Source organism: Podarcis tiliguerta (assembly GCF_965153285.1).
Source record: "Podarcis tiliguerta genome assembly, chromosome: 14".
NCBI classification, from domain to species: domain Eukaryota; kingdom Metazoa; phylum Chordata; class Lepidosauria; order Squamata; family Lacertidae; genus Podarcis; species Podarcis tiliguerta.
Window position 1 is genome coordinate 21,384,733 of NC_139547.1, and position 26,531 is coordinate 21,411,263.

Below are 26,531 nucleotides of genomic sequence, written 5' to 3' on the forward strand. Positions count from 1 at the left end.
CCAAGAGTCTCTGGTCATGTAATGGAAAGCTAGATTAAGGCTGTTAAAAGTTCTGAGGAAGTTATGAAAAATTTGTAGCCAGGGTAGGCCACCTTGTCTAGAAACACAGTGGAAGGAATCTTTGTGCGGCTCCTCAGTTCCCTTCTGAATGACAGCCACTCAGAGCTCTATAACCAGCATGTATTTTCATTAATTCCAGAATGCCTAGCATCATATCCAGCAGTTTTCCTGACTTGATTCAAAATGTATTAGAGTTAACAGCACTGAATGTGCACTGAAATACAGGGAATTGTTATTCCTCAAACTGCCAGCAGCAGGAGCTATAGTTGTATTTCTGCTGTTAACAACTCCTCCAGCTTGCTTTACTAATCTGAATAATTCTTTTTTTAAAAAAAGAAGAAGAAAGAGTCCTTTAAAAATGTGGGTTTTTTTAATGCTTCACCTTTGAAAACCACTCTGCTTTACCTTTTTTATGACAGGTACTGCAAGGAAACAAGTGACAACTGCTGGAGTGTCCACACCCTTTTGTGGAACCTTAAGAGGACACATGCCTTGTAAGCTGTACACATAAATCTTTTGATCCTGTATGCAAACAAAATAAAGGAAACCTTTTCTCAACAATTAGGCATATATAGAATAGGACAATATAGAAACAGAAGAAAACATGTTGTACACACTTTTTAAAAATTCAACTTGCTTCTGAAATAAAAGGTAAAGGTACCCCTGCCCATACGGGCCAGTTGTGACCGACTCTAGGGTTGCGCGCTCATCTCGCTCAAGAGGCCGGGAGCCAGCGCTGTCCGAAGACACTTCCGGGTCATGTGGCCAGCGTGACGAAGCTGCAACTGGCGAGCCAGCACCAGTGCTGCACACAGAAACGCCGTTTACCTTCCCGTTATAAAGCGGTACCTATTTATCTACTTGCACTTAGGGGTGCTTTCGAACTGCTAGGTGGGCAGGAGCTGGGACCAAATGACGGGAGCTCACCCTGCTGCGGGGATTCGAACCGCCGACCTTTCGATCAGCAAGTTCTAGGCACTGAGGTTTTACCCACAGCGCCACCCGCGTCCCCGCTTCTGAACCTTAACCCTAACCCTAACCCTTCTGAAATAGGTGGGCACATATTGTCTGTTTTTAACTCATGCAAAAGTATTTCATATACCAAATCTATTCCTGTTAGATTATAATAGCTATTTTTTTTTATTACAATCATTTAAAAAAAATCATGTGTTTAGTTTGTTGGGATTTAGGTCCTTTTTAATAATGCCGTCTGGGGGAGAAGAGCCACCTGAGATGTCAGGCTGCCCATCTGAAGCATCCATGCCCTGCTGTGCCCTTCAACCCTACCAATTAACAGACCACAGCAGGCATCCGCTTAATGCGTTTGATGTCTGAAGCAATGGAGTGCCGGCAAGTGAGCAGAAGAGAAACTCTGGCTCAAAAACAGGTGACATACGAAATACCTCGCTGAATAACAAATACCTCGGTGGCTGTCCATAGATAACTCTGAACTTTCATTTGGCAGCACAGCTTCATTCCTGGGCAGCTCATCCTTGCAACTTCGACCAGTCCTTTCTCTACGTTAACTACCGTGTAGTTCCTGGAAGGAGGAAAACAGAACTCATTCTAACAACAGCGCCAGAAGTAAAGCCAGAAACAGCTCCCTGGGGGAGGAAGGGAAAGAAGAATGTTAGCCGCTTTGAGACTCCTTAAAGGGAGTGAAAGGCGGGATATCAAATCCAAACTCCTCTTCTTCTTCTTCTACAGTGGTACCTCAGGTTACATACGCTTCAGGTTACAGATGCTTCAGGTTACAGATGCTTCAGGTTACAGACTCCACTAACCCAGAAATAGTGCTTCAGGTTAAGAACTTTGCTTCAGAATGAGAACAGAAATTGTGGTCCGGCGGCGCGGCGACAGCAGGAGGCCCCATTAGCTAAAGTGGTGCTTCAGGTTAAGAACAGTTTCAGGTTAAATACGGACCTCTGGAACGAATTAAGTACTTAACCCGAGGTACCACTGTAGTGGAGAAAAATCATGGCTGTGTGGTTGGATGGTTCTCAAATTCTATCTCCCAGGGTAACTTCCACACTGTTGCTATTATGAGGGCAGGATTCAGACACCTACCACCAAATTCAGCTTATGTGATTAAAGTGGATTTGGTGCTCATGTGTAACTAACTCACTTTTTTTTTAAAAAAAAAGACCAGACCTTTTGTGGTAAGGAAAGTGATAGGAAAATACACTGGGGTGGGGTAGGTAAAAATTGCTTGTGTACCTTCCCTGCAAACCAATCACAGCAATTGTTCGACAAACAGCCGAGGTTGTACAACCTCTTCACAAGCTTTGTGTCAACAAAGCAGGTAGAGTGCTCACCTGGAAGCAGCCCCGGTGTTTGGGGGCTCCCCACAGTGGGTGTTGTCAAGATATAGCTATCTACCTTCCCAACTGGAAGCTGGAAGAATGGGAAAGGAAGAAAAGTTCTTTCTGGAGAAGAAAAATGTAGCCAGCGTGGTGTTGAAGCAAGAATGGAAGACTAGGACAAGGGAGGGATAACAACCCAGGTTCAAACAAGTCATTAGCCTTCTAGCCATGAAATTCACTTGGGTGAGGTTGAGCCAGTCACTGTCTCCCAGGGCTAATCTATCTCAGAGTTTTGGTGAAGATAAAATGGAAAAGGTGAGAATCATAAATACTGCCTTCAGATCCTTGGAGGAAAAGGGACGATCAATGAGCAAAATACATTTTCATTCCATTTGGCTACCAAACACCTGGATCCTCCAGGCCTAGCTAGCACAATGAAAGATGATGAGGTTGGTTTGGTTTGAAGAGGCCAGAGGTTCTGATACATTCTTTAAACAACAGCAACTCGCCTAGCTTGCCTAACTTGCCTGGTTTCCCTCCCCGTTCCTTCCCTCTGTATTCTGGGTCCCTTATTTTATCTATTTAAAGATTTCTACAGTTTTCCGCAAAATGCATCAACAATTTTAAACAAGAAAAGTTCAGTAAACTATGTAAGGAATATACGTACACTGCAATGTGGACCAAGAATTTACAAATACCGTATTTTTTGCTCTATAAGACTCACTTTTTCCCTCCTAAAAAGTAAGGGGAAATGTGTGTGCGTCTTATGGAGCGAATGCAGGCTGCGCAGCTATCCCAGAAGCCAGAACAGCAAGAGGGATTGCTGCTTTCACTGCACAGCGATCCCTCTTGTTGTTCTGGCTTTTGAGATTCATAATATTTTTTTCTTGTTTTCCTCCTCCAAAAACTAGGTGTGTCTTATGGTCTGGTGTGTCTTATAGAGCGAAAAATACGGTAAGTGAGCAGGTAACCAAAGGTTCACAAATGCAAAGGGTCCACACATTTAGTATTGCATTTGTTTGCTTAAGGGAAAGCCATCACGGCAATTGGATCAGAATGTTTTTTAAAACAATGGCACAGGGGTGCATTTCCAAGGAGGAACAGAGAGTTAATTTTAATTTTGCTGCTACTCACAATAAGATACTGTTTGCATTTGGAAAGGAAAAGCCACGAGGCATCCATAAATTGATCACTGAATGCTGGATGTCTTAACCAGCCTGAGCACAAAATGTTACACATTAAAAATTTGAACCAGATGTGCTTTTTCCCGTTATTGTCCTGCCTTTTGGAAAAACACCCCCAAAACCAGCGTTATGAAACAACAGCAACAACCCTACCTATAACAGAAAGGAGAAGCCCGGGCATCAAAAATCTGGTCAAACCCAAGACATAACTTCCATTTTACCACAGCATTGATTTATAACATGTAGATAAATTAGTAAGATGGGCCCAAGGCTCTCATATACCTATCTATGGCTGGAAAGGAGATTCCTCCTTTGCAGGAAGGATCAGATGGTGTCACTAGTGGTGTAGAAGATTCACATCTCAAATTCAAAACACTCTTCTAATCCTAGTTCATCAAACGCCCTGGGCTCAGGGATTCAAAATGGTGGCCCAAGTAAATAGTCCTTTTTCTGATGGCCCCCAAACACTACTTTGGTCTACAATGAACTCTAAACTGGACCACTGAAACCTTCTCATTGTGGTGGATCCCACAAGATCTCCTTTACTACATTATCCAATGTAATGCGCTCATTACAAGGGTCTCTGTTTTCCATCTGCAAAGTGAGAATACTCAACCTTCCCTATGAATACAAGTGAGCATCTTCTGTATGCAGCTCAAGGGATGCTGAGCGACGGCTTTGTTTATGCTGAACTAAAGATGACAAGAAGGATCTAAAAATAAAAACAACAATACACAAACCTTGCGTCTTCTTTCCCATCCCAGAATACGACTGTGCACTCTTCCCCTTGGGAAGAGAAGAAGGACAACTGCTTCCCACATGGCAGCAGGTACATGAACGTAGCAAAAGTAGGTTCTTTCATTCGTCCTATCACAGAGGTGGCCAATGGGCGCTGTGTGAAAGAGAGGACAGCGTAATGTGTCTATGAAAGATTATGGTATATATGAAATGACCTCCTGTCCCCTTCAGAGCTCTTTAGTTTATTTAGCAATAAACTAAAAACAGATTAAAATACACTTTGAGATTCTACATATCTGGATAGGGTTGCCTAAATGAAATTGCTTTGCAGTCAACTGGCATATATGGTCATGGTCTTTGGAAGCAATTCCCCCCAGTGCATTCTTGCATGCCGTTTTCACCAACCTATGTATTTTCATCCACACTTTCCCTTAATATATGCATTTTATAAGCACATCGTTTGGAGAACTGCATCACAAAATCCAAAGTGTGAATTCTGATGGGTTACTAACAATCTGGTTTGCATATTTTTGGGAAGCATGGATTAGCTAGGCTTGCTTTTACATGCTGCAACATTGTGGAAGGGATCAAAGGCCGGTTCAAGAAGCCCGGGCCCAGCAGAAGTGCGAATTAGCAGTTTCTAATTAAAGCGCAAACCAAATCCAATTTGTTCCGCACCCCTACTAGGTGATCTGAAGCGGTCCCCATTCTCTCTGAACCCAGCCTACCTCACAGGGCTTTTGTGTGGATAAAATTACAAGAATATGCTTCTTCTGAGCTCCCTGAAGGAAAAGCAGGGCCAAATATTATTAACATTAACAAATCAAAAAGTCCAAAATCCACGTTAGTGCAATACTTTCACTAGCTCAACCAAAATGTCACAGGATCCTGTGCAGGGCTATAAAATTACCCAGAATTCATCATCGTAAAAGCAACACAAAGGGGGTGAGCGACGTCTGTTGGCCAAGGCATCTGTGTCTGCATCTAGTAACAGCCTTAAAGCTGTTTTTTGGGGGGGTGGGGGAGAAAGGCAGCAGCAGACATTCAAATGAGGCCCTTTCAGGTGCTCTGCAGGTTTCAGGTTGCAAAGCAGCCTCCTGGGAACAGCTGCCTACTTCTTCTTCATTCCTGTTCTCTGCCTACCAAAGGAACTTGCCCTAAGGACAGAGGTGGAACTGGGTTAGCAGCTGGTTATTGTATCTGCAGAAACTGGAGGATGGGGCCCCTCATTATGTGCTCTCCCCTCCTTCCCAGGAGGTCTGGTTGCAACCTGAAACCAGCAGAGCACCTGGCATCTGACTGTCTGCTACTCAGTGGCATAGCGTGGGGGGTGCAGGGGGGGCCGGCCGCACCGGGCGCAACATCTGGGGGGGTGGGCGCGCTCGTGCTCACAGCTCTCTGCCCCTACTAAAATCCACGGGTTAGGGGGCGCAAATTACTTGCCTTGCCCCGGGTGCTGACAACCCACGCTACGCCACTGCTGCTACTGCCTCCCATGCTCCATCTTAAACAAAGAGCAGACACAGAATCATCCAACTGAAGAGTAGGAAGGGACCCTAAGGACTATCTAGTCAACCCCTAGTCAACCCCCCTGCAATGCAGGAACATATAGCTGTCCCATACGGGGATCGAACCTTGGTGTTATCAGCACCACGTTCTACCCAACTGAGCATAGATGGCTCTCCTCGTTCCAGCACTTTTAAATCACCCAATGAAGAATTCTGTGAAACTCAAAAGCTTGCACGCTATTTATTTTTTTACATTTTGGGTAGCTTAATAGAAGTTAATATGGATTTTGGATTTTTTTTGTTGTGAGTCAACTTAATTTGAAATAGGATTACCTAATAGGCCTAGGTAAACTTTTGGGCTGATGAAAATGTATGAAGAGCCCTGTTTGTAACTCAGAAAATGGTCAAAAAAGACCCTGTTGTGCCAATACAACCTTCTTGTACCTTTTCTGGCTTAGTGTCCCAACATTCCATCATCAAGGCCTGCATTTGATGGAACTGTACTTCTTCGGGCTGGCCCAGGACGGGCCGGATCCCCTTGGATAGCTTCTTAGCAATTTGAAGCTGGTGCTGGCCAAGCACAGGCCGCTGCCCAGACAACACCTCATAGAGCACCATTCCATAGGAAAACATGTCCACCTAGGAGAAAAATACATGCCCATTACAGAGATCTTTGGATTTTGGATAAGCTTTGGAATGAATACTATGCACAGTTGCATTCTTGATTGTTTTGTTTTTGCAAATTTTGTATATGACTTGATTAGTGTCCTAAAGCCTCAAAGTGGTTTGCAAAAAAAAAAAGGGGGGGGGAGAATAAATGTATTGGCCAAAAATAAATATTTATAACAGTCAAAAAACAATTAAAATCAGAAACTCATTGCACAAGAGATTTTACAATCTGTTGTGCGATAAAGTTACCAGCCACTCTGTTGGTGCAAAAACATTTAGCTTACTTTGGAACAAGTGTATCAGTGACTTCAACATAGTGCTACATTGGATACAACTCATCATTTTTGAAACATCTTGGCTCTGGTTTCTATACTTAACTAAGATCAGAGGTGCCAAGTTGAATAAAACATTGGGGGGACCCAGGTAAGCCCTGCCCCACACAATCGATCACATTTGAATAGCTATGCCCATCAACTTGGGGGTCCCCAGCCCCCTGAAACATTTTATGGGGTCACTGAAGGGGCCTTAGCCCCTAGGAGTTGGCTCCTATGCCTAAGATAGGCCCTTTAGTTCTGGGTGTGAATTTCTTCCACAGAAGCAGACACCTGAGACTTACCTTTTCATCATAGACGATCCGAGGTCGTATCTCGGGGGCTTGGTACCCTGGTGTGCCCTCTACTCCCAGGGCGCCTTCGTGAAAGGACTGCCGAGATATCCCGTAGTCGGATAGTTTGATATTGATGCTTTCCTTCACGTCTAGAGACCACACTAGAATGTTGTCTGACTTCAGGTCACAGAAAATGATGCTCTTCTTGTGGAGGTAGGCCAGGCCTGCTGCTATCTGATAGGCTACTTTTAGGGTCAACATGTGCCCTAGTGGCACAAAGGATGCCCCTATAGAAAGAGAGGGGAGAAAATATCACTGAGGGGGAATCGCTAGAACTGCGGCCCTCTGCTCCTGCAAAAGACATGCCATAGCCCCCTCCAAAAGGACCATATGGACCCAACCTTAAACCACAGAAGGACTATCCAAGTTATTACCTTTAGAGCTTTCTGACAACACTGTGGTGAGGCTGCCCAAAGGAGCCAACTCTAAGGCGAAGCAGAGCGGGTGAATGCTAATCCCAATCAAGGAGACGACACATGGGTGCTGCAGTGAGTGGAGCATGCTGGCTTCCTGGCGGAACTCGGAGAAGTTTTTCATGGCATCCATGGCTTGCAGGTGTCTCAACATGGAGTCTAAGCAGAGGAGACAACGCACTGCTGTTACATTATTTTGGGCATTGGCACAACCACAGAAGAGTAGCCCTGCTGGGCTGGATCAAGAGTCCTTTGGAGCAGAGAAGACTATGTATGCGACCACGGCTGTGTGGATGTTATTGGCCCAGAGATGGAAAGAAGATAAAGTCCCAACCAGAAAAGAATGGCAGATTGAATTGATGGATTATGCCGAAATGGCAAAAATGACTGGAAGAATAAGAAATCAGGACGACCAAAATTTTTTTTTAAAATGGGGGAAATTTATAATTTATCTTAAAAACCATTGTAAACAGTTAAAATTGTTAGTAGGATTGGATTAACACTTGTAGTTTAATGGTGAATTTTGGATATAATGGAGATTTGGATTAGTATAAAAGATGCAGGAGGAAATGACTAACAATAGGACCCACAAAGGGGAGGAGGGAAGTCCAGGAGATTCCTTGGAATCTTGTTTCTTATGTTGTATATTGGATATGTGATTGTAAAACTGCAATTTGAAAAACCAAATTAATAATTTTTTAAAAAGAGTCCATTTAATCCAGCATCCTGCTTCTGACAGAGTAGCAGTCAAGATACTTCTGGGAAGCCCGCAGGCAAACGGGTCAATGACAACTATTTCCACCTTTGAAATAAACCCCTGTGCTCATTTCTCCACACCTCAGTTCCATGCATTGCTCAGACCTCTGCCCTGTAGAACACTAGATCAGGCTTGCTGCTTTTATTCACACGTGCATGTTGCACAAAGATTTACTAGAATGCACCAAACCTCTCCATCCCTTCCACACATACAAAATCCCCACACCAAGATGCACATTCTTTCTTGTACATTGTAAAAGCTGTATTTAAACAGGTACCTCAAGTATGGAAGCTTGTTTGCTGGTAAGCATGGATAGCTTTTGGTGGTGAGGGAGAAGGACCCACAAGTAACTAGTGTGGTGTGGAGGTTAGAGAGTTGGACTAAAACCTGGGAGACCAGGATTCTAATCCCACTCAACCATGGAACGCACTGAGTGACCTTCAGCCAGTCGCTCACTCTCAGCCCTACCTACCTCACAGGGTTGTTGTGAGGATATAAAATGGGAAGGAAGGGAACCATGCATAACAGCAATGAGCTCCTTGGAGTTAAGGTGGGATACAAAAGCAAAAATGAAATGTGATACATAAATAAAGGCATATTCACCTGTAGCCGAACCAGCAGAACTCTTGCATTTTTTAATCTGAAATCGCTTCACGGCCACTGGCTTCCCTTCGTACCGTGCCTGATATATAACCGTTCCGCTTCCCCCTTGGCCAAGAACATTGTTTTCATTTTCAGTATATTCTAGCTTTCTGTTTTCTAGAAACAATCTGCCGGCCACCCATGTGAGAGAAGGGAAAAGAGACAGAGAGAAACCTTATGATTGGGAATGAAGAGATACGCACATGGAGTTGTGTGCAAGTAGGCAACGTCAGGCTTTAAGATCACCCACATCATCTCCAAATTCTCTGGGAAAAGACAGCAAATGCTGTCCCCAGTCATGATGGGGCTTTCACCCCAACTATTTGCTGCCTAGAGCTGTGTCAAACAAAAGAACTTTCTTGTTTGCTCTCTCACTCATGAGCCAAGCTGCATGACCAGTGGCCTCAAGTCCTCATGCAAATTCACATTTGTGTATGCCATGTATACATTTTTGCAAAGCGATTTCTCCTGAAATAATGCAATTTTGTATATTGTTTTCACCCATTTAAGCACTTCTATGCACACTTTACTCTAGTGTAAGAAATTTTCTTTGCACACAGGTGACTTGGCTGGAGAACTGCACTACCAAATTCGGAGAAGTGCCAAATTTCCAAGGACAGCTTTGTTTCGGTTTGTGTCATGTGTTTTGGAACATGCACATTGGGTAGGTTCGCTTTTCAATTCAAAAACAGAATTTCTCCTCCATCTCTGCTTGCGGTACATATGCACAAACGAGTAAATCTGAGAAATGATTACAGCAGAAAATGGTATGGGAACGAGAACTGGATATTGTAGCTCTGGGGAGGGAAAAAGAAAAGGGACATTAGTATTACCTGGCAGGGAAATCTGTCATGAAAAGCTCAGGGACCAGCTCCTGTAAAGGGACAGGTATGGCTGGGTGGTGAACACAGGTGATGCTGTCCAGCTCAATGGCGGTTAGGACACAATCCTCCATGTTGAAGTATTGCATGTCTTCCGTTTCCTGGCTGCCTTTTCCTTCTTGACTTTTAGGGGTGGAACAGACTGGGCAAGGGACATATTGCTCCATTAACAGAGTGCCATCACTCTCTGTGGCTGTGAGTGCTGAGGAGGAATTAAGAAACATCATCATCAACATCACTGCCCTTCCATAGATGAAACCATGCTCAAGGTGGCTTACAACATGAAAAGATTTATGTACAGGCAACCCCTGTTTTGTGCACATGTTTTGTGGTGATTGCACATGTCGGTGGAGCACGCATAAGCCCACCCTGCCCCATTATCCCATCTTCTGGGTCTGAAAACAGCCTGCACATGCATGCTTGTGTGTTCGTTCAAAGTGCGCAAAACGGGAAATGACTGTAATTACGAAAGTAAAAACATAAATCAAACACCTTTCACTCAAAGCTAACTGGATCCCATTGATGAGACTGCAGCATGGGTATTTCAAGCTTCCAGAAAGGAATGTCTTTTTTAAGGGAATCACAATGGAAAAATTCACAGGAAAGGACAAAGTCTTTTTATGAAATGAGTTCTCTGGTATGCACAGAGCTCAACCTCATAAAGGGAGGGCTTTGTGTTACACAGTTTGACATTTAAGGCAGGGCTTTTTGCTTGTAAAACAGAGCAAATTAGCATAGCAGTTTCCTCTTTTTCAGTTTGTTTTTGCCAAAACTACATAATTGTGAAATAACAGACTCGGTGCTTAGTCCGATTTCATAGGGGATGCTTGTATTGGTTTTCATCCTTCTCTTGCCTACAATTCAAATGCAAAACCTACACACTGACCAGAATTTGCATTTGATTTGAAAAATTGTTTTACACTCTACCCTGCATTAGCAACATTCATAAGCTATCATGATGGCTACCCAATTAAAGAAATCACAGGTCAATTAATCATGTGGATTTTAGCCAGCCAATTAAATGTCATGGATGTGTACACAAGCAAAAACAGTGGGTGGTCTCCAATATTAGTTATGCTCAGAATAGGATTATTGAAAGCAATGACAAGACTAGCTTAAGTCTACCTATTATATTTAAGTTGCTGCTGCTGTTGCTGTTCTGCTGGCTGCTAGGGCATGCATGCAGCTAATGCCCTCTCAGCCATCAAGGCACACACCCCAGAGGAGGCCACTCATTGGCCAATTTGAACTTCAGCAGCTGGTAGGTTTTTCTGGTAGGAACTCAAGCCAACTGCCCAGGTGGCCAAGGGGAATTCCCTCAATGGCTGCCTGTCCATTGCCCAGAATGACAACCTGGGTGGAAGGGGCAAGCATTGATTGTTCTTAATAATTTTAAAAATGATTTTTATTAACATAATTTAATAGTACAGAATAATAAACAATTAACTTTATTATATATATCTTTAAAAAGTAGTGTTTCAACAAACAATATTTTTATATCCCTGAGGATGTACTAATGTCAGAAAATCACTAGCCTGGAGTCATTATTTGTTGGTCAGCAACATCTAATCAATTGCACAGTGAGATTAATTGACTGCTTAGTGAGATTAATTACTTAAAGACCTTTCAAATGGACTCTGATTAATTAGGCAGCAGATTTTATTTAAAAATATTGCTTTTGATAGTACTTATACAAAACAATCACCACCTTGCCGACAAAGGTCCGTATAGTTAAAGCTATGGTTTTCCCAGTAGTGATGTATGGAAGTGAGAGCTGGACCATAAAGATGGCTGATCTCCAAAGAATTTATGCTTTTTAATTATGGCGCTGGAGGAGACTCTTGAGAGTCCCATGGACTGCAAAAAGATCAAACCTCTCCATTCTTAAGGAAATCAGCCCTGAGTGCTCACTGGAAGGACAGATTGTGAAGCTGAGGCTCCAATACTCTGGCCACCTCATGAGAAGAAAAGACTTCCTGGAAAAGACCCTGGTGTTGGGAAATATTGAGGACACAAGGAGAAGGGGACGACAGAGGACGAGATGGTTGGACAGTGTTCTCGAAGCTCCTAATGTGAGTTTGACCAAACTGTGGGAGAAAGTGGAAGACAGGAGTGCTCTGGTCCATGGGGTCACAAAGAAGTCGGACACGACTAAACGACTAAACAACAAAATACAAAACAATAATAGAAAATTGCACAACCAGCTTCTGATTCCCAAGGTGGCTTTAGATATGCATTTCATGAACATTTGTGTTTTCTTCCACTCTGCGGATCCAAGCCCTCCCATGCAGCATAGGGAACTGAAGGCTGTTCAAAGATGTGGTATAAAACTGATCCACTCAATGGAGAAGAAGTTGAAAACACCACCCTGGGTGCCCAGATCTTCAAGGATGCCTGAAGTGCAGTTCTTTGGGTCATGGCCAAGCCATCATTGCTGTAAGCCAACTTTTTCAGAAATAATTCTTACCTGGAAACCATTGGTCTATTAGAGAATTGACATGATCGGTGATGAAAGCCATTGCTGAGAAATCTCTCATGTCTGACTGGCAGATGATTTTAATGCCGCCACTTTTCTTCTTCTTCCAGTTTACGTTGGAAGACTCAACACTGCAAGGAAGAGAAAACCGAAAGATGCGCTTTTGAGAAAGGGACGGGAGAGCAGGATCGTTATAGCAATTCCTGTTGAGTTACAGCTGCCTGGGGTTTTACCCACTGGAAGAGCACATGCTGCGTCTGCATACGGGCCCAGATTCAACCCCTGGCATCTCCAGGTATTATCTCCCAAGGTGATTCACATCAATAAAATTTGGACTTGTGATGGCCCAGCAACCCGATAGAACACTGGAGGCAATCCTATATAGGCCCCATGGCTCACCCTTTTTTTGTAAACAGTATATTGGAAATAAATCCAACATTTTAACATTGAGATTGCTTTGGGTCTTGTGAGAAATGTCCCTGGTTGTACCTGCCGTGCCTCAACCATTACCTCAGGTAGCCTCCATCAAAGGTGACAAACAGCCCCTCTTGCCAGTAAATGGTGTGGTTTCTTTTCACCCTGAAAGTGCTGCATCTGTTGCGCTGTGTGCCTGTGAAGCTGTAGACAGCGGCTCTTTTATTCTTGCTTTTGCCCGTCTTCTTGTTTTCAACGAACTGGAATATGAGAAAGAATTCAGAGAATCAGGTGCAAAGTCTTCTCAATCCACACACATATGCTCTTGCTGCCAGTCACACATTTGCTAATTGGAATCAATAAAATGGCCCTAGCAGAATGCCCCAGCTCTCTTCAGGGATGGCTGAAAGAGACTGCTGCCCAAAACTCTAGAGTGCCATTGGCTACTCAGTGTAAGGCAGTGATGAGCCAAGCAGTCATGGGTCTGGTGTAGCATAAGGCAGCTCCTTAACTACTATATATTTTGCATATTTGTCTGTTATGGCCATTTGTTCTCTATGTGTTCAGATGCTTCTAGATAAATTGTTGTCGAGCTCAGCATGAAGGTCCCTGAGGATGTCAGGCACCATTTTGAATCAAGCCGGTGGACTAAAACATGACTTTGGCAAGACTCCATCCGTTTTTGTGTGTGTGATTGGTCCAAACCCGTTAACAACAATATCCATTTAAAAAACACAGTATTTTTTTGTTTCTAATAAATCCTGGGCAGCCCTGGGCACTCCCCGCTAGTGTTCTATACAGAGTGCAAATTTCCTCCTACACATTGCAAAATATTTAAATATCATCTAAGAGGTTGTTTTCCAGGGTGGCAAATGGAGAGGTGCATACAGAAACTAGAATACTGTACAAAAGTAAGATTTACCTTTGTTGCCCCACCTACTTTTCTCTGGCCCCGCCCACCACTGGCATGTGCCCCCCCCCCGAAGGTTGCCCTGAGGTGAATGTGGCCCTTGGAATGAATGACCAATTTTCCATTTAATGTAACAGAGATGGACTGCACTCTGCACAGCCACCACAGTCAGAAACGATGCTAAGCTATTTTTAGTGTCAGTTTTTAGTGTTTGTTTTAAACTGCATATTCATAAGGAGCCTGATAAGCTCCTGCAGCCCCCTGGCATCGTTCCTGTCATCAGCACTGATACAAATCAGCTGAACAATTTGATGCAATGACAGGATAACAACAAGATAACAAGATTGGGTGGGTAATTACACAGATTGCCAATGAAGTTAATACTAATGTAATCAGTGTGCCGAGAATTAAACTAGTGCCAAATGCGTCGCCACTGCGAGTTTTAAGCAAAACAAACTGGTGGTGACAATCATGTTGGAATAATCTTTGCGTGAGGATAAACAAAACAAAAGAAGTCTACTCCAACTTGTTAGCGCACATTCTAGAACTTGTGTCGGACTACTCCCAAAATGCCTGCCATTGTGCAAGGTGAAGGGAGGGTATCAGACATGCATACGGCTTGTATATCGCAAGGACCCTTCAGGAGACAATGGGACCCCCATTAGGTAGTGTCTCGCTGCCCTGCCTTCCTTTCCCCGCTTTCCCCAGAGGAGTAAGAGGGAACATAAGAGCCTGCTGGATCAGACCAATGGCCCATCTAGTCCAGCATCCTGTTCTCACAGCAACCGTTCCCTTATATAGGGGACACAGCTGAGGTGGGCATAAATGTTGGAAATTTGGGTGCAACTCAGCTTCCAGAACACGTCTTACAAGGAGTTAAAACAGAGAGTAAGGGACCTCCAGATTCCTAGCCTACCTATGCAGATTTACTTTGAAATCTAGACTGATAGGTCAAAGGATGCATCCTGTATACAACTTTCTCCTCCTCCTTTATCAACACCTTGGGATGAGAGGTAATCTTGCGTTTATCCTTGGATAATAAAGGCGCAAGCACAACTTCCTTTGTTTTCTCTAGATATAGTTAGTTAGCTCAGAACCAGAAACTTTTCTATACTAATAATAATAATAATAAATTTTATTTATATCCCGCCCTCCCCAGCCGAAGCCAGGCTCAGGGCGGCTAACAACAATAAAACAGTACAAAAGTACAGCACAAACAACACTCTAAAATCATTCAATTATAAAATTAATTAATTCAAGCCACTGGCAACCATTGGGCCAGAGCTCTGCGAAGATTGCCGAGGGAGGGAGTCAGGCTGTGCCCTGGCCAAAGGCCTGGCGGAACAGTTCTGTCTTGCAGGCCCTGCGGAAAGATGTCAAGTCCCGCAGGGCCCTGGTCTCTTGTGACAGAGTGTTCCACCAGATCGGAGCCACGGCCGAAAAAGCCCTGGCTCTAGTTGAGGCCAGCCTAACTTCTCTGTGGCCTGGGACCTTCAAGATGTTTTTATTTGAAGACCGTAAGTTTCTCTGTGGGGCATACCAGGAGAGGCGGTCCCGTAGGTACGAGGGTCCTAGGCCGTATAGGGCTTTAAAGGTTAAAACCAGCACCTTAAACCTGATCCTGTACTCCACCGGGAGCCAGTGCAGCTGGTATAGCACCGGGTGAATGTGATCTCGCAGCGAAGACCCCGTAAGGAGTCTCGCTGCAGCATTCTGCACCCGCTGGAGTTTCTGGGTCAGTCTCAAGGGCAGCCCCACGTAGAGCGAGTTACAATAATCCAGTCTGGAGGTGACCGTCGCATGGATCACAGTGGCTAGGTCAGGGCGAGAGAGGTAAGGAGCCAACTGCTTAGCTTGGCGGAGATGGAGAAATGCCGCCTTTGTTGTAGCTGCAATCTGCGCCTCCATGGAAAGGGAGGTGTCGAAGATTACACCCAAACTCTTAACGGACGGTGCTGGCACTAATTGCGCCCCTGCAAGAGATGGGAGTTGCCCCCCCCAATCCCATATCGTCCCGTCCCAGCCACAGGACCTCTGTCTTCGAAGGATTTAACTTCAACCGGCTCCCACGTAGCCATCCAGCCACAGCTTCCAGACATCTGGTCAGTGTGTCTGGGGCCGAGTCAGGATGGCCATCCATCAACAGATAGAGTTGGGTGTCATCAGCATACTGATGGCAACCCAGCCCAAAACTCCGGACAAGCTGGGCGAGGGGGCGCATAAAGATGTTGAAAAGCATCGGGGAGAGTATCGCACCCTGAGGTACTCCACACACCAAGGAGTGGCGCGATGACAATTCCCCCCTAAGCGCCACCCTCTGTCCCCGACCAGAGAGAAACGAGCGCAGCCATTGAAGGGCTGTGCCCTGAATCCCCACGTCGGCAAGGCGGTGGTCCAAAAGTTCGTGATCGACCATGTCAAAAGCTGCTGACAGATCTAGAAGAATCAGCAGCCCCGACCCACCTCGATCCAGCTGTCTACGAAGATCATCTGTTAGGGCAACAGTTACATTCTTGCTCTAATAACTAACTTGCTTATTTCTCTTTACCAAAATCTCCCTGTGTGATTGCAACATGTAATTTCTACTCTCTGGCCAAATGTACAAGCCATATGCTGCATACCAAAGTTTAATAAATCTGTCCCATGGCCTTGACAACACATTTTCCGGGGTTTTCTCTCTAGGAATGCTTTTGCAGCTCTTCAACCCATAATTATTTTTTTAAAAAAACAAACAAACCAACTTTAAATTGTTCTTTACGTTTTACAGTGTACACCACCTTGATATTTTATGATACAGTAGTATAGAAATCCTTATATAAATAAATAAACAAACAAACAAACAAACATCATAAAGTCACTGAGAACTGAGCCCACAGCCCTTTGTGTGGTCTAACCCTGCGTTCTGTTTCTTGGTCACACTAGAGAGTGACAGAGGCAACATAGCACAAACAGGAAATGGCAGGTGGGCATTTTAGCAACAAATCTTGTCATGTACGGTTTCATCGTATACCAGGATTATTTTCTAAGAAGGTTTTTTTTTGGTGCTGTTTGCATCTACCTACCTGGAGGTCCATCTCTGCCAGACTTATGAGCATCCGGGCTATGAACCTCTGCCAAAAGCCAACGGGAACAAAACTCATCTTGAACACCCTCTGGATGGTGTTGGTTGTCTGGTGGCGGAAGCCATGGATATCGAGGGCTGGCTTGGCAGGAAGCAGGTGGGGAAGGAGGTAACTGAAACCAAACAAAACATTCAGATTCTGAGTTGTGGCTCTCAGAGTGACAAATGCCTTTGGCCTGCCTGATAGAACATGTTAGTTTTGCTGTCAACAGCACAGCCAAAACCATATACATTTTAAACTTCCGGAGCAGCACAGGACGATACGATACTGTGACTCTGGGGGCTGCTGCATTTAAAATTATGCCATGGAAAGAGACAAGCAAGGAACAGATGTAGCTTAGAGGCTCGTCTGTTGGAATGGATTTTGAGAGTCCTGTGGACTGCAAGAAGATCAAACCTCTCCATTTTTAAGGAAATCAGCCCTGAGTGCTCACTGGAAGAACAGATCATGAAGCTGAGGCTCCAATACTTTGGCCACCTCATGAGAAGAAAAGACTACCCGGAAAAGACCCTGATGTTGGGAAAGATGGAGGGAACAAGGAGAAGGGGACGACAGAGGACGAGATGGTTGGATAGTGTTCTCGAAGCTACCAGCATGAGTTTGACCAAACTGCGGGAGGCAGTGGAAGACAGGAGGGCCTGGTATGCTCTGGTCCATGGGGTCACAAAGAGTCGGACACGACTAAACAATAACAACAATAATATGGGATGTTTGTGTCGCTAACCAAACAATGAACTCCCTTATTTTTAAAAAACCCATGATCAGGTCTGAAAGATTTCTTGATTTCCCTTAAGCCCAGCAATGTGCTGAGGTAAAAATGGGCTGATGGGAAACTTCTAATGAACCAACAGCTACCTCAGGAACCTGTTGCCATAGGCACCTTGACCTGTGCAGTTTTATACTTCCTGATGAATTCCCCCCATGGGACTTGGGTGGAATAGATTAGGCTACTGTCCTCAGAACACCTCTCAAACCTGGGAATCTAAGGATACCATTTCTTCTGATAGGCATAAAAATGTAAGGTGTCGTCACACACTTGTGTTTGCATGGCCACCAACAGGAGGACACCCCAACTGCAGCATGAGGAATGGTTGGACGGCGTTGGTAAGTTGTTTAATGGAGGGAGGAGGGACCTCAAATTTATTTATAGATAAATAAACAGCAGATTTTGCCATAACAGCATCAAAGTGCAAGGGCAGATTTAACTCTGTGCTTGAGCATCAGCTGCTTGTAAATGGCCCGGAACATTCCAGAGTACATTTCTCAGCCGATAGCAGCTTTCGCCCTCCCCTCCTTGGCCAATGACAGGGTTGCAATTCCGTCAGGCAATCTATACGGTAATTGCTAGCAGCCTGTCAGAGGTAACTAACCATAGAAACGGCATCAATAAATGGCAACAAGATTTGCCTGAAGATGCAGCAAAATAAGGGGGGGGGGGGCTTGAAGAGAGTGCTGAGGCGGCAAGGGACAAAGGAATAACCTGTTTCCCTGCAGGAATTGCCTTTGCAGAAAAGAGAGAGAGAGAAGTAAGCCTACAAAGAAATCTAAATGCTTCTGAAGCACAGATAAGCTGCCAGCTTCATGGGTGTCAAGCAAAGCTTTTGTTTTTTAATTCACAGAGGCTCGTTATGTCAGCATTTAAGAACTCCTTTCCCCAGGACATGTCTGGCACAGATCTTCCCAAATTCCTTTTGGTCAGACCCAAAGGTCTAAGGCCCAATTTCCTCAGCAGAAACAATGGCTGATGTGTTTTTCACAAGAGCAAGTTCCTTGTAATTATTTTTAGAAACTATCCGGAACAGACAAATCTGAGGCATGTGTGCGCGTGTCTGTGATAAGGACACGATCCATCAGTGAAGGTGAGAACCTTAGCAAATCTAACCAACTTTCCTCATGCTGTCTACTAATATATTGTTATGAGTTTGGAGGGGTTTTTTGGGGGGATCAGTCTGGATGATCCCTTGGTTCCCTTCCAAGGCATGTTTAGAATCTAGTAGAAGAGCCCCCTAAAAGGGCCAGACAAGTTTCTTGGGAAGATAATGGCTTTGACTGGCCAACTTACTGCTATTTACCATATGCAAAGAGGTCTGCTCTGTTGCCATAGTGACAAATGGGCAAGCTTTTGCCCACCTTACTTGGCTGAATGCCACTTCATCCTAGGATGAAGAACAGGCCAAGAAGGGCTGTGTATGTGACAGCTGTGAGTTTTGGCTGATGCTGGAAGACCTAGACTCATCTTGCTCTGTGCTGGAAACCTAATGGGGAAACCAGATCTATGGTTAGTGTTAATGCTGTGAGTCACTCCATTCTATGCTCAGGTTGTATATGTGTGTAAATGAAATTATGGTGCTGGAGGAGACTCTTGAGAGTCCCCTGTACTACAAGAAGATCAAACCTATCCATTCTGAAGGAAATCAGCCCTGGGTGCTCACTGGAAGGACAGACAGATCCTGAAGCTGAGGCTCCAATACTTTGGCCACCTCATGAGAAAAGAAGACTCCCTGGAAAAGACCCTGATGTTGGGAAAGATGGAGGGCACAAGGAGAAGGGGACGACAGAGGATGAGATGGTTGGACAGTGTTATCGAAGCTACCAGCATGAGTTTGACCAAACTGCGGGAGGCAGTGGAAGACAGGAGTGCCTGGCGTGCTCTGGTCCATGGGGTCACGAAGAGTCGGACACGACTAAACGACTAAACAACAACAACCACAGAATCGTGGAACTGGAAGGTATCCTGAGAGTCAACCCCCTGCAATGCAGGAATGTCAACTACAGCATCCACACGTGATGACAGACAGCAGTGTCTCTGTCACAGTTATGCATTCAAGGACGGGGCAGAGCAGAGCTGGTGGGGTCTGATGGCGGCCTGACCAGGGTTTTCCCCAGACCAGAGCTATGAGGGATCCAGGGAACATCACCGCCCTATATGTTGCAGCACTTCATCACCGAATCATAGAAAGAGTTGGATGGGATCCTGTGGGTCATCTAGTCCAACCCCCTGCAATGCAGGAATCTCAGCTTAAAGCATCCATGACAGATGGCCATCCAACCTCTGCCACTGAACTGAATCCAAAGGGTTTGGACACAAAAGGGTGGTATTCAACTACGTTTTACTCAGAGGAGACCCTGAGACATCAATGAACATGACTACGCAAGGGCCATTAATTTCAATAGGTCTGCATTAAGTAAAGCTTAGTTGAAGGCCACCCAAAAGCCAGCACCTGACATGCACACTTTGGAGTTTGTTGCGCTAACACCTGCAATGAACACCTGAGGCCACCTCTCTCTGGCCACATCCGCACTATAAGGCGCCATGATAACACTTTACCAGCCATGACTCCCCGCTAAGAATCTTGGGAACTGTAGCTTGTCAAGAGTGTGGAGAGTTGCTAGGAGACCCTCACAGAGCTACAATTCCCAGAGCAGTTTAACCATCAATAATACCACAAGGAACTCTGGGAACTGCAGCGCTGATTGACATAAAAGGAACATGTATGAGGGCAATAGGGGGCTCCTAGCAACCCTCAGAACCCTTGATGAACTACAGTTCCCAGAATTCTTTGGGGGGGGGGGAGGAAGTAACGACAGTTAAAATGGTATCATAGTGCTTTAAATGTATGGTGAGGATATGGCTTGTCTCTGTCTCAGTTTGTCTCCAACTGCCTGAATTAGCCACGCCCCGGCGACAATTACCAGTGTACCTGTTGTTGGCTACCGGCAGTGCAATTTCAAATTTGGCAAGGAACTGGAAATACTGTTCCTCCGTCTGTGTGGTGAACCCCGTCCCGACCAGCAGCATCCGGAGGTCCTCCGCTTTGATCACACCATTCTTCGCAACCGACTTTGAGCTTTTGATGTTGAAGATCCTTTGCAGGCACTCCGACAGCCAAACGGGGTCAAGGAAATAAAGGTTTCTCAATCCGTGGCTCGTGTCTGGGAAGTGAAGCAGTGTCCCTGTTTCGATCAGGAAATTGATTGCTGCGGAGAAAGGAAGGCGCCAGGTAAGCTATGAACACAGGAAGGAGGTTTATCAACCTCTCCACTGGGCTGTATTCAACTTATCCGCAAGCTCTGAAAGTCTGATTCTGGAAAATATAAGAGACATTGGGGGGCTATAGGAAGGGCTGTGGCTCAGCGTTACGGCATTCACTTTACACACAGAAGTCAATCCCTGACATCTCTTAAGTAGAACTGGAAAAGACTCCTGCCTGAAATCATGCAGGGCCAGATTGTGTAGACCAGGGTTTCCCAAACTTGAGTCTCCAGCTGTTTTTGGACTACAACTCCCATCATCCCTAGCTATCAGGACCAGTAATCAGGGATGATGGGAATTGTAGTCCAAAAACAGTTGGAGACCCAAGTTTGGGAAATCCTGGTGTAGACTGCTGGTCTTCAGCGTTGAGTCCCTAGTTGTTGTTGGCCTACAACTCCCATCATCCCTGACCATTGGGCTAAGGAGGCTGGGGATGATGAGGGTTGTAGTCCAGCAGCATCTGGGGATCCAGCGTTGAAGAACGCTGGTGTAGATGATACTGAGCAAGGTGGACCAATGGTCTGTTTCGGTATAAGGCAGCTTCCTATGCTCCTATGATTGACATCAATGCAGAGTTTCCCATGATTAGTTAGCCAGCTGACCACATGAGAAAGCTCTGTTGGGTAAGTAACTGAAGCCACCATGGTTTCTCCACCAACTCTTTGAATGGCTAACAACACTCCTGTGGATTATCTTAGTGGTCAAGCTGGGAAATAATGTTTCTGGCAGTCCTTTTGTAAATTCAGGGTAATGCATCCTCAAGCAAAGTATATGCACACAAGAAAAGACACACATTCACAAATACTGAACATGCTGGTTTCCAATAAGTTACTACATGCAGGCATACCAGATTGCAAGTCCTCATAGTCTTTGATGTCATTGCCTCGAGTGTTCTCTATGATTTGCTCTATTTCCTTGTCTGTTAGATACTGTACGTTGTCGTTTTGACTTCTGTTCAGTTGTTCAGCTATGATGGATCCTTGGAGGCTCAAGTAACTCCTTGGGATCTGTTAAATTACACTGAAAATCAATTATGCTCTGAACGCCGTGCCTCTGTTCATTTGTATACAGCATTTCATTTATTCATTTGAGTATTCAGAAACAATTTCCCAACAAATGTTTCTGAAGCAGAATATTCAACTGAGAGGGGGAAATGGTGAATAAAGAAGGCATCGTTTTTCATTCTGCCCCACTTTCTTCATCATCATCGGTGTTTCCTTTCCACTGCAGTATGCCTTCTGCCAAGAAAACGTTATTCATGTCACTGTCCATTGTGACAAAATTATATAACTTACATTAGTTATAATGTCACTAAATTATTCTGTCCTAATCATTACAGGATGATCATATTTGCTGCACTGACTTAAGTTCCGGATATGGGACGAATAAGTGAACATTGGCAATTTCCGCTGCGCCTTTTGTTGGAATTCTCTAACATGGAGAAGGGATAGAGAATTTTCCTTCTGCTGATATAATTCAATCAGAAACATTCCTGCCCCCATTTACATGAGAATGAGGTTACACCACAGTTCTGCGCAGAACTAAACTGATGCATGAGCAAGTCTACGCTGAGCAGCCTGCACCAAGCTACCAACCCAGGTGTCTTCCTTGCTCCCACCTCCAATCCGAAAGTCTGTGCATTCAGTGCAATCTTCTGCTGCAAGGAAACCTTCACAAGTATAAGCTGCTGTTTGTGACATCAAGGGTGAAACTAGAGAGTGCAACCCCCACTTGAACATTGATCAACATATTGCTTCTGAACCATATTAAAGCTAAAGGACCCCTGGACTGTTAAGTCCAGTAGAATTTGACTAAGGGGTGCAGCGCTCATCTCCACTTTTAGGCCGAGGGAGCCGGTGTTTGTCCGCTGACAGCTTTCCAGGTCATGTGGCCAGCATGACTAAACAGCTTCTGGTGCAACAGATGAGTGCCAGACTGCATGGAAACGCCATTTACCTTCCCACCGCAGTGGTACCTATTTATCTACTCGTACTGGTATGCTTCCAAACTGCTAAGTTGGCAGGAGCTGGGACAAAAAAACAGGAGCTCACCCCGTCACATAGATTCAAACTGCCGACCTTACGATCAGCAAGCCCAAGAGGCTCAGTGGTTTAGACCACAGAGTCACCCACATCCCCAGTATGAAAGAACAGAAGAAGAGTTCTGCTGGATTGGGCCAATGGCCCATCTAGTCCAGCATCCTGTTCTCACAGTGGCCTACCAGATGCCTGTGGGAAACCCGCAAGCAAGACTCGAGCACAAGACCACTCTCCTCTTCTGTACTTTCCAGCAACTGGCATTACTGCCTCTAGGTATGGAAGCAGAGCACAGCCATCACAGCATTCGTTCTGAATAGCTCATACAGGAAACCTTTAACCATCCAAAGCTGACGTGGTCTTCCACTGCAGGGAAAGGTACACACCAATCTCCCGACGAGTCTCTGTGAGCAAATAGAACTCCCAACGTCCTTCATATGGCAAGTGATGGTGTAGATCAGCTGGCGCAGCCCATCCAGGCCTTCCAGAGTCCTGCAGGAGAGCTCACTGCAAAGAGAAAACACAAAGGTAAGGTATCCTTACTCAACCAAATGGCTGTTTCTCCACACTGCCATTTTTACCATCTGCCTGCCATTCCATTCCACCACTCCCCTTGAAGAGATATGCAGTGGGAGGAGGGCTGCTGAATTCAGGTCATGCCTGCAGGCTTTGCATAAACATCTGGTTGGCCATTTTGAGAAAAGGATGTTGGACTAGATGGGCCTTTGGCCTGATCCAGCAGAGCTCATCTTATGGTCTTAGGAAGTACACGAGGAGATGGCAGCAGAGGATAAAGAATCAGGGCTGCTGGGACTTGACTGGGCTTTAGAAGAAGGTTCTGAAAGAAGCCTCAGTCAAGTTTGGAGGACAATAGTTTGGAGCAGAATTTTCCTAGAGACAGAAGACACAAGTCTTGCTCTATGATGGTGAGTGGGCCGGCGAAGTTGCACGTTTAAGTGGGAAAGGCTTTCCGAGAGAGAAATCAGTCTACTCAGGCCACACAAGCACAAGACACTGAACCCATAATACAATATAACTGAATTGCAGAAAAGAAAAAAGGGGTTTGGTCAAGGCACTGGTGAGTCTGTAGCAATATATTAGCATCAAGAACCCAAAGAATCTGTACTGAGGATGCTGTACTTGGGCTGCAAGTATCCTAGCTGGTATGGATTGCTGTTGGACCCAATTCATCTACTGCCTAAGTACCAGAGGCATGGCTGTAACCATGCTAGTATTCTGATTCAGTCTCCAAGTGCTGGGTCATCAGAGCCAGCATCAATATAGCTGGAAAGAGGTGGCTGGCAAGTCAATGCAAGATGCAACCTTATCCCAATTTATTGGTTTTATATACTAAGCACTGCAGAGAGTTTGCGGCATTTACAATTTGGGGTGGGTGGGAGAATGTGACATCGTACTTACTGTAAGTGTTTCATTGTGATGTCCGGGAAGCCAGTGGCTCTCGGGCCAGAAGGAGATCGACACAGAGCCAGGACATACGCTCTCAGGGTGGCGATCCGTTCAACGCGGAATTTAGTTTCGATCAAGTCAAGGTGTGTCCCCACTACCAGCACAACTGAATTTGGAGCCTTGGCCTAGAAAGAATTTTTAATTTTTATTTGGCCCAAGCAAGCTTCACTGGGTTCAAATGCAAGGTGGCCTGTTTATTGAGCATCTGTCCCAATTCCTTTGCACAAAGCTTGTACAGAAGTTTTATGTTCTCTCCTTTATTGCATATTCATTTGTTTGCAGGAGAAAAGTAACATTTTTTTGAGGACTAGGGCAGATCCACACTATATATTCGAAGTACATCCAATGGACATTTAAAGCATGTTATTTCCCACCAAACGCATGATAGGAACTGTAACTCTGTGAGTGGCAAACTACAGCTCCCAGGATCCTTTGGGGGAAGTCACATGCTTTAAATGTGTGTTGGGTGTGCTTTAAATGTATGATGCGGACCTGGCCCTAGTCACTCTCATTGACTTCTCCATAAGATTGGATTACATCCATCAGAACTTGCTCATCCTTGACGCAGTAAGAAATCAGAAGGAAGAGAATAGGACCTCCTGGCTCTACCATGTGCAGGCAAATGTTTACAAGAGGAACACTGCCACTCTCAGATGCATTTCTTGAAAGTGTTTAAATACATATTTATGAAGTAAACAGTTGGCGTACATGAGGTCCAGAGAAAGTCTGTTTTCAGTCCAAAGTGATTAGAATTTCAAGATGGAACAGTAAAAGTGAATGGTGGTTTTAGCCAAGGCTGTGTACACATTAGTGTTTACTTCAGCTTCCAGTGTGCTCCCACTGCTGGTGTATGAAGTAGAGTACACAATCAATATGTACCCTGAAGTCTTTTGATAAATGTTCCAAGGGTTTTCCCTCAAACCAGCTTCCAGCCGATTTCAAAACCTAAGCTGCCGTTAAGCTGAGGTGTGTACATTTCAGATAGCCACTGCGTAGATAACAGCACATGCTCAGATGACAAGCTTCACTGAATTGGAGTTTGGGGAAGTTGCACAAATAGGGAAACAAATCAGGTAATGTGCATCAGGGGAAGACATCTCCACCTCCTCTCTGGCATGTACCGTGACATAAAACATGTGACTTGAAACACAAGGAGAACAGTTTCCTCCATTTTGTTTCAAGTCACTTCACAGCGTTTCAAGCTGCTAATGCATACATAGCCCCAAAGTCTTATTAATGAAATTCTGACACTAGTCTGCACTACCGCCACTGGTACACTGGATTCTCCCACCAGTGCATAAAGAGAAGTCCTGCAAGGCAGCAGTGACGCCTTACTCACCTCAATATTTAGCAACCAGAACTGAAGATTTTCAACAGCTTCTTCCCCCAGTGCCAAGTTCCAGACGACGACATACAATGCCTTATCTGTGAAGAAACACTGATTGACTGTCGACATACTGGCAGGGCCTCCAATATCCCAGACGTTAAACTCAACTGAATCAACCTAATTGGACAAAGAGAAACATTGAAAGAGAGAGACAACATCCATAGCGGTTAAAAGTAAATCACATGGAGATAATAGTCAATGCATAATAAACTCGTGCACCGCCCCTCCCTCCCGCAAAGTAGCTTCATAATGTTCGACAGTAGGGTATCAATGGGTATTCATGCTCCAGCTGAAGAAAGAAGGGCTTGTCAAGGGCGGCTATCACTTCCACAGGAAATGTAAGCTAATTGCTTACTGCTAAGGCAGGCGTCATCTGCCGAGACTGGGGAAGAAGCAGTGCTCCCGTTCCTTCATTAAATCAATTGGCCCTTTTCTGTCTCTCAAGAGTGCACGGCTAATTTTGGCTGGGAAGGGCCCTTCTCCTTTCCTTCATATGTCAGGGGAGAGGAACATTATTGCCATCAACCCACACCCCACTTCCCTCAAACCAGCCAGTACATTTTACAAAAGAACAAAATCTGTTGGTGAAGCGAAGCAGGACTGCCTAACATCTGTTCAGATAAAGGTAAAAAGATGCTCAAGGTGTGAAAGGATATGCCCGGAAAAGGAATGTTTACACAGAGAAACATATATTCAGGCTATAATCTGCAATGACCTAGCTTGAGACAAGTTTAACTGATGGCTGCCTAGCCTGTAAGAGCATGCCCTGCCTTTAAGTTCAGCTTCTGAGGTCCTGTTCCCTGGTCTGGTGACAAGAGAGTTGCAATGAGGGGAACCAGGAGCAAGACTTTATTGGTGGCAGTT

General features: G+C 44.9%; 1 protein-coding gene across 3 annotated transcripts in view; it reads right to left on the reverse strand.

Moving 5' to 3' along the window:
- Window positions 1–26,531, reverse strand: part of LRRK1 (leucine rich repeat kinase 1) — an 84,491-nt gene that overhangs the window by 7,689 nt on the left and 50,271 nt on the right. For all 3 annotated transcript variants that reach the window (XM_083411756.1, XM_083411757.1, XM_083411758.1), the window contains 16 exons: window positions 25,620–25,784; window positions 24,233–24,405; window positions 23,200–23,320; window positions 21,625–21,784; window positions 20,446–20,722; window positions 16,685–16,856; window positions 12,809–12,972; window positions 12,290–12,429; window positions 9,775–10,024; window positions 8,903–9,069; window positions 7,504–7,701; window positions 7,079–7,356; window positions 6,238–6,432; window positions 4,288–4,439; window positions 1,483–1,600; window positions 466–582 (listed from right to left, as the gene is read on the reverse strand). In XM_083411756.1, coding sequence (XP_083267882.1) covers window positions 466–582; window positions 1,483–1,600; window positions 4,288–4,439; window positions 6,238–6,432; window positions 7,079–7,356; window positions 7,504–7,701; window positions 8,903–9,069; window positions 9,775–10,024; window positions 12,290–12,429; window positions 12,809–12,972; window positions 16,685–16,856; window positions 20,446–20,722; window positions 21,625–21,784; window positions 23,200–23,320; window positions 24,233–24,405; window positions 25,620–25,784 — 2,847 coding nt within the window. The remainder of the gene's footprint in view (window positions 1–465; window positions 583–1,482; window positions 1,601–4,287; window positions 4,440–6,237; window positions 6,433–7,078; window positions 7,357–7,503; window positions 7,702–8,902; window positions 9,070–9,774; window positions 10,025–12,289; window positions 12,430–12,808; window positions 12,973–16,684; window positions 16,857–20,445; window positions 20,723–21,624; window positions 21,785–23,199; window positions 23,321–24,232; window positions 24,406–25,619; window positions 25,785–26,531) is intronic.